This window comes from Perognathus longimembris, chromosome 14 (genome assembly GCF_023159225.1).
Source record: "Perognathus longimembris pacificus isolate PPM17 chromosome 14, ASM2315922v1, whole genome shotgun sequence".
Lineage (NCBI taxonomy): Eukaryota > Metazoa > Chordata > Mammalia > Rodentia > Heteromyidae > Perognathus > Perognathus longimembris.
Genome location: NC_063174.1, coordinates 35,521,541 through 35,534,327, shown reverse-complemented (window position 1 = coordinate 35,534,327; position 12,787 = coordinate 35,521,541). Strand labels below are relative to the sequence as shown.

The 12,787-nt window shown below is 38.4% G+C and overlaps 1 protein-coding gene and 1 long non-coding RNA gene across 4 annotated transcripts in view; one reads left to right on the top strand and one right to left on the bottom strand.

Annotated features, from left to right (window-relative positions):
- Positions 1-2,580: 2,580 nt before the first annotated feature.
- The window catches only part of Pals1 (protein associated with LIN7 1, MAGUK p55 family member), an 80,756-nt gene continuing 70,549 nt past the window's right edge, over positions 2,581-12,787 (bottom strand). For all 3 annotated transcript variants that reach the window (XM_048362297.1, XM_048362298.1, XM_048362296.1), the window contains 4 exons: positions 8,767-8,934; positions 7,739-7,941; positions 5,917-6,027; positions 2,581-3,911 (listed from right to left, as the gene is read on the bottom strand). In XM_048362297.1, the coding sequence (XP_048218254.1) occupies positions 3,735-3,911; positions 5,917-6,027; positions 7,739-7,941; positions 8,767-8,934 (659 nt within the window). In that variant the 3' untranslated portion in view covers positions 2,581-3,734. The remainder of the gene's footprint in view (positions 3,912-5,916; positions 6,028-7,738; positions 7,942-8,766; positions 8,935-12,787) is intronic.
- On the top strand, positions 4,933-12,735 carry LOC125363223. Its single transcript, XR_007213194.1, has 3 exons — positions 4,933-5,327; positions 5,691-6,073; positions 12,710-12,735. It is a non-coding gene; the product is annotated as an uncharacterized LOC125363223 (long non-coding RNA).

The following is a 12,787-nucleotide window of genomic DNA, read 5'->3' as shown; positions in this document are numbered from 1 at the left end:
GTTCTTTCCTAATCTAAGAAAAATACGAATTCCCATGTTAGGTCAATAAGCTAACATTTTACTAGCTCCTTAAATAATGTTTTCATTTATAAAGATGAGGCCACTGCGTGTCCATGTCAGGTGATTGCCGAGATTTTTGGTAGTTTGGTTTGGCATGATTATCGATTCCTCAGCCTTCTTTATTTTTCCTGTTCTCTTCTGGTACTGGGATTTGTAATCAGGGCCTTTGAGTTTGCTAGGCAGGACACCTCCACCACCTGAGCCACACCCTCAGCATTGCTTGCAACTTGTTTTAGGCAAGCACTCCACCTTCAAAGAGTTCTTAATACCTTCTTGTTCTTCCCACTTCCCTTATATTTAAAACTTAAAAGAAGGCTTTAAGCACAGCAGCACAGCTAGAATACAAGTAAAGTGAATCTTAATTTCAGAAGCAGAAATTAAAGGGTAGGGGTAGCCTATATTATTTACTTTTTTACATTTACCTTATAGCAGTGAGTCATGTGGCTTCAATAAAGCTCTGGTATTTATTAGTTTTAAACTGCCTACAAAACTGCAGGTGATGTCATGCTTAGAATTTGTTAAAAAGAAACTAAGAGAACTAGTTGATAATGAGTGTTAGGTGGTGGTGATATGGTCTGGCCCAGCTAGAGTGGGTTAGAGGTATGTACACATACTAAACTTCATGTTGGCATATGACTTCTTTTGGGAGATTCAGAAGGGCCTAGACGGAAATGTGGGAAGAAATGAAGTATATCACATATTTAACAACTCAGGTGCTACCCCTCGAGTGTCCTCAAGTTACTGGCTGTACTTAAATCTGCCTTACAAAATGCCTCCCACCTCCAAGCTTTATGCTGACAGCCCTTAGTGTCTGTCCATGTCAGCAAATAAGGAAACATCTACCTCCATCTTTGCCAACAGAGAACACTGCCCCCACAGTCAGCAAGGAAAGGTAATTTGTGCTCCATCCAGATTTCAGTGGTGTTGCTTGTGGTAAACTCTTAGAAGAGGACAGTGTGGACATCTGAATGGCACTAGATACAAACACAGCAAGAGGAAATACTGAGGTTTTAAAATCTGAGACATAATTTTTTATTTTTATAGTACAGTGTGCAGTATGACATCTCAACAACAGAGTGCAGACACAGGATAAGAGTATAAAGGGGGATTAACAACAGATTTCAGAAAAGTTACCTTTATTAAGGCTAAATCCCTGGTTTATATTTTCCAGACACATTCACAAAATTACATTCAAATCATTCCTTACCAATACATATTCCTTAGGGGCCATTAAAAAGGAAAAAAAGTCCAGACATTACATTTTCATAAAAAGCAAATCTGTGCTAGTCTAAATATTAATGTTCTTTCATTTGTTCTGACTTCTGAAAACAAAGAAAATGAAGTATTTGTTTGGATTTCTTGTGTACATTTCATTAACCATGATATCATCCTTGTAAGTGGTTACGACCTCCCCCATACTGTGCTTCAAATCAGAACCACAGAGAGACAGGAAATGGGCGTACAACTAAATGTACACCAAGACTTTTCCCACATTCTTTTGAGGAAGTCAGCACACCTCAGTTTTCATTTGACTTTTGGACTGTTGAGTATCAATACATTCATATCTCTAGGATTTGGGAAAATTCAGGACACATTCTATTTCTTTGTCATTAAAGGAGAAAATTATAGGACCTTGCAGGCCCTGAAAGTATCTGTCACTTTAGAATCCCTAAAAATACATCTGCCATGGTACAGAATCTTCTTATGAGAGCCATGTATCTGTCTTGAAGGCATATGGCCCTGCTGTCAGGACAGCAGCCACTGACTCTTATCAGTATTTTCTTTTTCTTTCATTCTTGAGATGGTCTTGCTGTTCAGGACTGGCCTTGAACTTGGAATTTTGCCTCAGCATTCCAGTGCTGGGATATAAGCATGTGCCATCATATCTGGCTCTGTCAGGATTCTCAATCAATCACACGCCCTGTTGTGGATCTTACACTATTTTTCATTTTTGATGAAGAAAACTGAGATTAAGTGCTAAATATACTTGGTTTTCAGTGCTGAAAATGAGTGAGACTTTTATTTTCCTGCTATAAACTGGAGTGTTTCAGACCTGAGGAGACAGTAAATACAGCTTTTCTTCCATTAACCCAGGAGTGTTCCTTTCCTCCTAAGGAATATTATTTTGAAAGTATTTCCATATAAAACACACTCCCCAGCCAACTAAAAAGGCCGTGCAAAACGGAACAGAAAAAGGCCTATCATCACATAAACCGCCTGTATTTGTTCAAATAAAATTATGTTGAGAAAAAAAATCATACATACGACACAAACTACTTACTAATTACAATTGTTTGTGTTAAATTAAGTGATAGTATTCCAGTGTTTAGCTTTGGGAACACCAAATGCTGTAGCTAAAGTCATCATAAAAAAATAAGGCATTCACATTTGAGGTTATTTGTCACACGTCACGCTATCCTCAAGAGGCTTGAAAAGATTACAAATTAACTTTCCATGCCAATTGCAGACACAGACAGAATTTTAAAGCTATAGCTATTGAGACAGTACAAAAATCCCATGAGCTTATATACATTTATTCTATGATTTAGCAAGCTGTTGCATCCATATTAAGATAAAGCCTATTTGTATATGCTTAATAGTGTTTTCCTCCAATGTTCTTTTCCTAAAATAAGCAAATGACGTTCAAGGCTTTTACTTCTGGTCTCAGAGTCAGTTGTCATAATGTTCCCCTAGTACATACATAATTTTACTCCAAAGCAGAACAAGTATCAGTGTTATTCGTTGATCTATTAAATACTAGTGTACAGTATAGCAGCTATATTCAGAATTCCAGTTTGTTACTTGCATTCACAGTACAGTCATAGACTCATACTGTGCTCACGTATAAAAATGCAAAAACTGTTAAATGTGCTATCCCCTTCCATTTAAATAAAAAACTATTTGCATCATCGAGAAATCTGTTTAACAGTACACTTGATATGAACACCTGCCATTCATAAAAATGTCAATACATTCTATTGTAGTCAGATAGGAAGCAAAGCTATCAAATCACTTGTGACAATTTAAGGAAAAAAGTTCAGAAAAATTACATCTTTAAAAAGATCAGAATGTTTTGTACATTTTTAACTATGTCTGCTTAAAAAGCCAGGAGCTTCTATTCGAATCTTTCAGAATTAAAAGACAACACAAAGTCAAAATGACACTTTTTTCCCCTCAATCTTTTTTAGGAAATTATTTCTGATGACTAAACCAGTCTCATAAAGTAAATATTGTTTTGCTCAGTGCACAGAAGTACTTATTCTCTAAAATGTTTGCATGAAGTTAATTAAGTGTTAAATAACGCCAATATTTATATCTGTGAGATGTGGAGGATTGTGTGTTTATATACAAACTTTTCATGGAAAGATGACTAAGCCAAAAAGTTTAGGTAGGTGAAAACAAAAGTTTTTAACAGGGTAAAATGGAAATGCTGTTGAAAGCTTCCATTTAAATCTCTGAAATGAGGCAAGAGCCCCTGAAGCCATGTGTAGAGAATAAAGTTGTGCACAAATTGCCTAATGGGACTTTTTGCTCACTAGGTTCCAGGGCTCTATCAAATGCAGTTTTTATCTTGCTGCCTTCCATCTTACCCTCAATCTTGCTGAAGTATGGGGCCATCTCCCTATTGGGCAATTTGCCAGCTCAAGTCCAATCATGCCACAAAATGTTTTCCTTCACCTCAGCCAAGTGGATGGCACCCACTGAGGTTCTGTATCAAGTTTGTTAATTAACCTAAGCAATTCCTGATAGGCCTTATCAAGATCTGAATTCACAATTGCTGTGTCAAAGTAGTGGCCATTGTTCTGCTCCATCTCTCTAGTCTTCTCAATGATTTCTCTCAATTCTTCAGGCTGCAGTGAAAAAATAAACAAAATGTGAGATTGTCTGTACCCTTACCAAAATACAGAATGGACTGGATAGCCAAGAAGAGTGCCCTTCCATCACTTTCCTTCTGACTAAACCTCATGAGCTCCTTTCCACCCCTTTATGGGGCCACTGTGCTTTCCTTTGCCTTGACATCTTGAGGACTTAAGATTGTAAGTCATTTGGGACTCATCATATGCTGTTTTATTTTTTTGTTGGTCATGGGGCTTGGACTCAGGGCCTGGGCCCTGAACTTTTTTGCTCAAGGCTAGTACTCTACTATTTTGATCCACAGCTGCACTTCTGGTTTCATGATGGTTAACTGAAGATAAGTCTCACGGACTTTCCTGCATAGGCTGGAGATCTTCAGATTTCAGCCTCCTAAGTAGCTAAGATTACAGGCATGAGCCACTGGAGCCAGGCTAACATACACTTTTATATCACTATTTAGATTTTCATATATTTCACCAAGATTATAGGCTTCAAGAGCAGACTATATCACCTTGAATTCCTTATGAACATTATTTTCAAACATTTTAGGGCATCATAGCCTCTTCCTAAAAGTACCATGTAGCAACAGATGAAGTAATGACTCAAAGTGCCTTTACTTTTGGCTGTTCTTTGTTATGTGTTGCAGAGTTAGGAAGAATACACATTATGGAAAAAGTTAATGTAATAGGTTATGTTTTTCTAAGAAAATACTGGGTCAACCCAGTATCTAATACTTGTGTGATAATATGTAGCTCAATGCTTTAATTTTCTTTGCTGTTTTCTACATGCAAAGAACTTTTCTGAGGTAGGATGTCACTGGATAGCCAAGGTTGGTCTAGAACCCTCAATCTTCCTGCCTCAGCTTCCTGGAGCAATGCTCCATCATATCTGGCCCAAAAAAGGATATATGAAGATCATGACTTGAAGCCAGCCTCAGTAGGAAAGTCTGTGACAATCTTATCTCCAATTAACTAGCAAAAGATCCAGAAGTGGAGCTGTGGCTCAAGTGGTAGAGTGCTAGCTTTGAGTGAAAAATGCTAAGGTATATTGCCCAGGCCGAGTTCAAGCTCTAGTACTGTGTGCATATGCACACATGCATGCACACACACACATCATTCCAATGGGAAACCACTAGATTATCAGTGATCTTTTTTAGTAATATCTAGGATAACATGGACTATCTCAACCATATGCAATACACATCTACAACTAAAAAATACTTCTGTTCAGATCATGAGAAGACTGAGAGAAGAAACATAAAGCTTAAACTGAAAAAAAAAAAGACTATCACTGAAAATGTGGAATTTTCAGAGAGCAAAATGGGTAATCTTTAAGGATTTGCTGAGAACTTAAGGAGAGAAGTGGTGAAGGTAGAGTAGTTATAGCAGTATCTGGAAATATCACAGGCCTAGGTGAAATTTTTTTTTAAAGGTTCATAAGGAGGTTTATTAGTGGGGCCATAACTCCCACGGGAGAAGGAGCAACAGGGCGTCTACACCTTATCCAGGTGGCAGCTTCTTTCTCTGGGGCTAAAGGGGAAGTAGGTAGGTAGTGAGTAGGAGTGGCCCACTAGGTATGGGTGGATATGGGGGCTAATGGGAGGAGCTGAGGACCTGAGGCAGGGGAAATGCTAACATTCCCCCATTTGTTGTTTATTAATAACAGAGGAGGGGTACCAGGCCGGGAGTATGGGCGGAGGTTGTTTCATCTGGAGCTACTTCCTGCTGTAAAGGGGCAAAGTAGTCAGGGGTCCCTGATTCGTCGTTTAGGCCTAGGTGAATTTTAAGGATGTCTAGAGAATATTATACATTTAGTGTTAACAGTACAGAATATTTGGAGAACGAGAGCAGCCCTCTGAAAGCTGTCATAATCCCAATTAATGGAAAGGATGGCAAATTTTGGCAAGTGATATAGAAAGAACAGTCAATTTGATAACCAAAGCTGATGTAGATTTTAAGTGAGCACTCTCTTCAATAGAACAGTACAATAATGTAAGTTCACCTTTGGATTCTTGCCCTCTTTGGCCAGTAATGCTCGAAGTCTTTCTTGTGAAGGTGGCGCAATAAAGATAATATATGGTTTCAAATCTGAATTCCGGAGGGTCTTCAAAGACTGTAAAGAAAAGATATTTGTACTTTAAAAAATAAATTGCTTTTTAGTTCTCTATATATATATAAACCCATTTTGTTTATATATAAACAAATAAAAATATAAATAAATAAAAATATATAAACATATATATATATATAAACAAAATGGATTAAAAAAATTTTACGCTAGTCCTGGGGCTTGAACTAGGTAAGGGCCTATATATTGTCACTGAGCTTCTAGTGCTCTATCATTTGGGGGGTAGTTTTATTGGAGTCTCATGAGGGGCTGGGAATATGGCTTAGTGGCAAGAGTGCTTGCCTCATATACATGAAGCCCTGGGTTCAATTCCCCAGCACCACATTTACAGAAAATGGCCAGAAGTGGCGCTGTGGCTCAAGTGGCAGAGTGGTAGCCTTGAGCAAAAAGAAGCCAGGGACAGTGCTCAGGCCCTGAGTCCAAGCCCCAGGACTGGTTAAAAAAAAAAAAGTCTCATGATCTTTCCTGCCCAGACTGGCTTTGAACTGCAGTCTTCAGACATCAGCATTCTGAATAATTAGGCATGAGCCAAACTGGTGCCTGGTTCAATGACACAATTTTTAAACTATTATTTACAAGTGTGTTCAAATACTTAAGAATATGTTATGCATGTTCCAGCTCAGTACTAGTGGCTCATTCCTGTAATTCTACCTACTCAGGAGGCTGACATCTGCAGATCATGGTTCCAAGCCAGCTCAAGCAGGAAAATCTGTGACTTATTTCCAATAAAGTTCCAAAAATGGAGCTGTGGCTCAAGTAGTAGAGTGCTACCAAAAGGCACTTAGGTACAGCCTCCAGACTCTGAAGTTCAAGCAACAGGACTGGCAAAAAAAAAAAACAATATATAGCTATAAATTCATATACATTATGTATTAGCACACGTTAGTGTGTGTGTGTGTGTGTGTGTGTGTGTGATCAGGATCTGAATTCAGAGCCTTGCCCTTGCTCGGCAGGTACTCTACAACAATTCTTACCTTTTACTTTGCTTTAGTTATTTTCCCAATATGGTCTTTTGTTTATGTCTGTTTGGTCTGGACCTTTATCCTCCCACTGTACTTTTTTTTTTTTTTTTTTTTGCCAATCCTGGGGCTTGAACTCAGGGCCTGAGCACTGTCCCTGGCTTCTTTATGCTCAAGGATAGCACTCTACCACTTGAGCCACAGCACCACTTCTGGCTTTTTCTATATATGTAGTGCTGAGGAATTGAACCCAGGGCTTCATGTATACTAGGCAAGCACTCTACCACTAGGCCACATCCCCAGCCTCCTATCCTTTTTCCTTCTTTCATCACTGGTATGGCAAGCATGTACCACCACATCCTACATTTGACTGGTTGCTTTTAATTTCACTTTTCAAATTTTTGTCAAAGTGGATCTCAAACACGGATCCTCCTCATCTTTGCCTGGGTGTGTGTCTGTCTAGACATAATTCAGGCTTCCTGTCACAGTTAGGATACAGGTATGTACCACCGTTTCCAGCTCTTCATGGGGAAGGATCTTGTGAAATTTACTACCTGAGCTGGCCCTGCACTGTGATTCTGCCTATCTCAGCCTGCCAAGTAGTTAGGTTTATAGGAATGAACTACCAGGGCCCAGCCTATTGGTGAGAACTTAATTATATTCCTGCAATTACTGGATCATAACAGTTTTCATTGGATTATTTTGCAAAACATACCCTGTAAAATAAAAATTTATACCTGTGTACGAAGACTTAAAAGACATATTTTGCCAGAGTTGATCACTTGCCGTACAGAATCTATGCTGGTTCCATACAGGTTTTTCTCAAATTCACCATGCTCAATGAACTTTCCAGCTGCTATATCCGCCTCAAAGGCTTGCCGTGAAACAAAGTGGTAATCTCTACCAGCTACTTCATGGTCTCGCCTACTCCGAGTTGTATCTAAGTAAAAAAATCAGAGTGGGTATGGGTGATAATCATCTAAAAAGAATTTGTATTTTTAAACACAGATGATAAAATAATGAGCTTAAGAAAGGCTAGGGGCCCATCTATTTAACACAGTTATTTCTAGACTGAGATATAAAAAAAATGTCTATTAGCCAGGCACTGGTGGCTCATGCCTATAATCCTAGCTATTCAACTCAGGAGGATCTGAGAATCGTGGTTCATATCCAGCCTGGGCAGGAAAGTTTGTGAGACTCTTATCTCCAATTAATCACAGAAAAAGCCAGAAGTGGTACCAGGTGTTAAGAGTGGTAGCTCAGGTGGTAGATAGAGTGCTAGCTTGAGCAAAAGGAGCTTAAGGACAGTGTCCAGGCCCAGCGTTCATGGCCCAAATAGACCAAAAAGAAAAAAAAATTACAGTTAATTACTTTAATCCTTTTAATGCTCATGCTTTAAATTACTTCAGCTTGCATTTAACACACTGCTATCCATCTTTTCCTAAAGTTATTTTCTATAAGATTAGGAAATAGATTAGGTCTAAATTTCTGTCTTCAGCATCAACTTAAAGAAGCAGGAGCTAATTCCTCATGAAATAGGGAATTATAAAGGGCTCAAATTAAAACTCATTAAAACTAGAACTAAAACACTAGTAAAAAAAAATTTAAGTGCTTCAGGAGCTCTTTAGCAAAAAATTGTCAAAATATTTGGCTAAAAAAGTTCTTTTACATTAGTAACAATTTTAGTGTTTCATTATTTTTCAGTGAAATGAGAAAATTTTTCTCATTAGGTTCTGAGATGATAAATTCAGAAGCATACACTTACGAGGAACTGCAGATGCAAAGCGGTCCTTCTCTTTGTTCATGAGCCTCTGACGCAATTCATTCTGGCCACAGTTCTGTGGACCAATCAAAATGATAGGTCTTTTCCTATTTGCTGGTTGATGATAAAGTGACATTTCCTCATAAGTTAAAATCTCTTCATTGTCATAATCTTTGAGAAAGAAAAGATTAATCCCTTCAGACAGAATTATTGCTATGTCATAAAGATATAAATATTGCTGGGCACCAGTGGCTCATGCCTGTAATACTACTAACTCAGGAGGTTGAGATCTGAGGACTGCAGTTTGAAGCCAGACTGGGCAGTAAAGCTCATGATACTCTCATCTTCAATTAGGCATTAAAAAAAAAAAAGCCAGAAGTGGTGCTGTGGCTCAAGTGGTAGAGTGCTAGTATTGAGCAAAAAAGCTCAGGGACAATGCTCTGGCCCTAAGTTCAAGCCCTGGGACTGGTGCGCGCGCGCACACACACACACACACACACACAGACACACACACAGACACACACGCATGCGCATAAATATAGACCTTTAGACCTTTCCCACAAATTGGAAAAAAATTCACTGTCATTAAAGTGTTTAGCTTTTTGCATCATGATACATATGCATGGTTTTACATACATATACACACACCAACATACATTACCACATACATCTCCTATTGATTGAGATGGGGGCTTGCAAACCTTCTGCTCAAGTTGACCTCAAACTATGATCTTTCTGATCTTTGCCTCCTGGTTAGCTAGGACTATAGATGTGAGCAGCAGGTCCTGATTATAAATGAGTAGCCTTATACATGAGCATTTTATCATGGCACTAGTATCATTACCAGGGTACTATGAAAGTGAATCAGAAAGGAATAAAAATCCTCCTAGAAAGTTTGTACTGTTTATCTTGTTTCATATTGTGAAGGTCTAATACATTGTCATTATATTGATTCTTACATAAAATAGCTAGTTTGCTGTGAATACTAAGAGAGTGAGGGTCCAGGGGATTAATTTATAAGAGTGACTATAACTTTTGGAAAGATTCTACATAAGAGGGATGCTTTAAGGATCAGACATGGATAGGTTAGCAGAATGCAGGTATGGACAAACATTTACATATAGTAGCTGCAATTAGTGTTAGAGTACTGAAATACTTTCCCATATTTGTATAACTTGAAGACAAGTCATACTTGTGCTATCCACCCTTCCTACATTTATATTTGCTTTATTTTAGCATGCTAGCATAGTCAGGACTCAAGATGAAGCATGATGGGTGGGTGGAGTAACATTTCTAAAGCCCATAATCCAGATGAAATTAGAGCTGTCAAGCAGTAAGAACACAGGAGGCAGATAACTAGCTGCCTCCTGTGTTGTCCCTATTATTTTATCTGACTGAGAAGGGTCATCAGCTATACAGTCAGACTCTGTCAGCTTTAAGTCCCATGAGGGCAGGGAACCATCCTGTAGCCAGGGCTCAGGACAAAGCCTGGCACAGCTTAAGAGTTTAAACATTTGCTTGATTTCTAGTTTAACAGTTACCTAACAAGAATTTAAGCAGATTACTTTAAGGCTGAAGTTAATATATTTATTATAAAAACTGGAGAATATACTGATTGCTATGGAAGACAGTATTATAAAGGATACTTACTAAAAGTATTAATGGGGGGCTGGGGATATAGCCTAGTGGCAAGAGTGCCTGCCTCGGATACACGAGGCCCTAGGTTCGATTCCCCAGCACCACATATACAGAAAACGGCCAGAAGCGGCGCTGTGGCTCAAGTGGCAGAGTGCTAGCCTTGAGCGGGAAGAAGCCAGACAGTGCTCAGGCCCTGAGTCCAAGGCCCAGGACTGGCCAAAAAAAAAAAGTATTAATGGGGCTGGGAATATAGCCTAGTGGCAAGAGTGCTTGCCTCATATACATGAAGCCCTGGGTTCGATTCCTCAGCACCACATATATAGAAAACGGCCAGAAGTGGTGCTGTGGCTCAAGTGACAGAGTGCTAGCCTTGAGTAAAAAGAAGCCAGGGACAATACTCAGGCCCTGAGATCAAGGCCCAGGACTGGCGAAAAAAAAAAAGAATAAAAGTATTAATGATGACACCATTATGAATAGCAATAAATTTCTATTTTCTCTATACTGAGATCTCTGTAACATACAGAATTTTTATTTTCAGACTTATAGACATATTCGTTTAAATCTGTAGGCTACAGATCTGACATGTTTTCTATAGCATAGTAATGAAGATGAATCAGTAAATAATAGTCTGTTTCAGAGGATATTATTAGGAGAGAGAAACACAAAAGGGCAACATCTATGTGCATCTGATCATACAAAATATTTACTGAAATGAATTCTAGGAGACAGAAACAACAAGTTTTCTTCCTTTGTTGCTGTTTTTGTTTTCTTTTCCTTTTGTCTTATTTACCTGACTTTGAGAAATCAAGGGGCATAGAAATAGTGGGACAAAGTTTGTGCACAACGCAGCAATGATACTCACTAGACACTATGTTGAAAATGAACTATACACTTGTGGGTGAGGGCATGAGGGAAAAACAGAGAGAGCAACGGAAGGGGTGATACTGTTCAAAAAGAAGTGTAATCTTTATCTTATTTGTCTTACTGTAACCCCCTTATACATCACCTTTACAATAACAATAAAAATGCATTTAAGAAGGATATATTATGTTGATAAACTGCTTTGTTAAATGGAAACTCCTTGGGCTGGGAATGTGGCTTAGAGGTAGAGTGCTTGCCTAGCATGCATGAAGCCCTGGGTTCAATTCCTCAGTACCACATAAACAGAAAAAGCCAGAAGTGGTGCTGTGGCTCAAGTGGTAGAGCAAAAGAAGCTCAGGGACAGTAACCCATGCCGAGTTTAAGCCCCAGGACTGGCAGAAAAAAAAAAAAAAAGGAAACTCCTTTGTACAACTACATAAGATAATTAAATAAAAATAAATTAAGAAGAAAGATATTAATCAGAGAAGATACATTAAAAACTCAACAAATCTCAGTTACATAATCTGCCAATTACCATTAAAAGATGTTTGTTTCAGAAAAAGCATGGTTAAAACTGTTTGAATTTCAGAGTTAGCATGGTATAGAATATTTCAATAACATACAACATTGGGCTGGGAATGTGGCCTAGTGGTGGAGTGCTAGCCTTGAGCAAAAAGAAGCCAGGGACAGTCCTCAGGCCCTGAGTTCAAGCCCCATGACTGGCCAAAAAACAAAACAAAACAAAACCATTTAACCTTTAGTAGTTTAATTTATACTGCTCTCAAATATTTTACATTTTTGAGACACGAAGCCTCATAAATTATTAAACAACAAATGTCTCTGATATATTAGTTGGCTTTCTACTATTATGAACCAAAGCATGGTTAGCAAATTCAAGTGCCCATGAAGACCAATTAATAACAGTAATAAAGCTGAGCATCAGTAGGTCAAGCCTGTAATCCTAGCTACTCAGAAGGCTGAGATCTGAGCATAATGGTTTGAAGTCAGGCCAGAGTTACAAATTTGAGAAACTTTTGTCTCCAGATAATCAGCAAAAAGTGGTAATGGCAGTGTGACTCAAGTGACAGCCTTGAGTGGAAAAGCTAAGCAAGGACTTGAGGCCCCGAGTTCAAGATCCAGTACTGTGTGTGCACACATGTGCGTGTGCACACACACACACACACACACACACACACACACGGTAATGAAATCACAAAATCTGGTTGGGTTTACAAAACAATGGAAGTAATGGAGACTTCCCAACCAAACACAGGTTCCAAAAGTAGGGACAACAGTCATCAGATCAGCAGATGGTTGTCATTTGAGAACACTAATATCACCAGTTATTGATTTTAAGAGGACTTATTTTTAAACTTTTTAATCTTAGCAATAAGTCAAAATAAAATGTTTTTGTTTACTCATGTCTTACTTCATAGGAGTCCAAAAGAAAATAATTTCTAGCTAATTACTTTTTGAAGTACATGCTAAATTAGGAGTAAAGAATAAAAAACATGAACAGAAATAA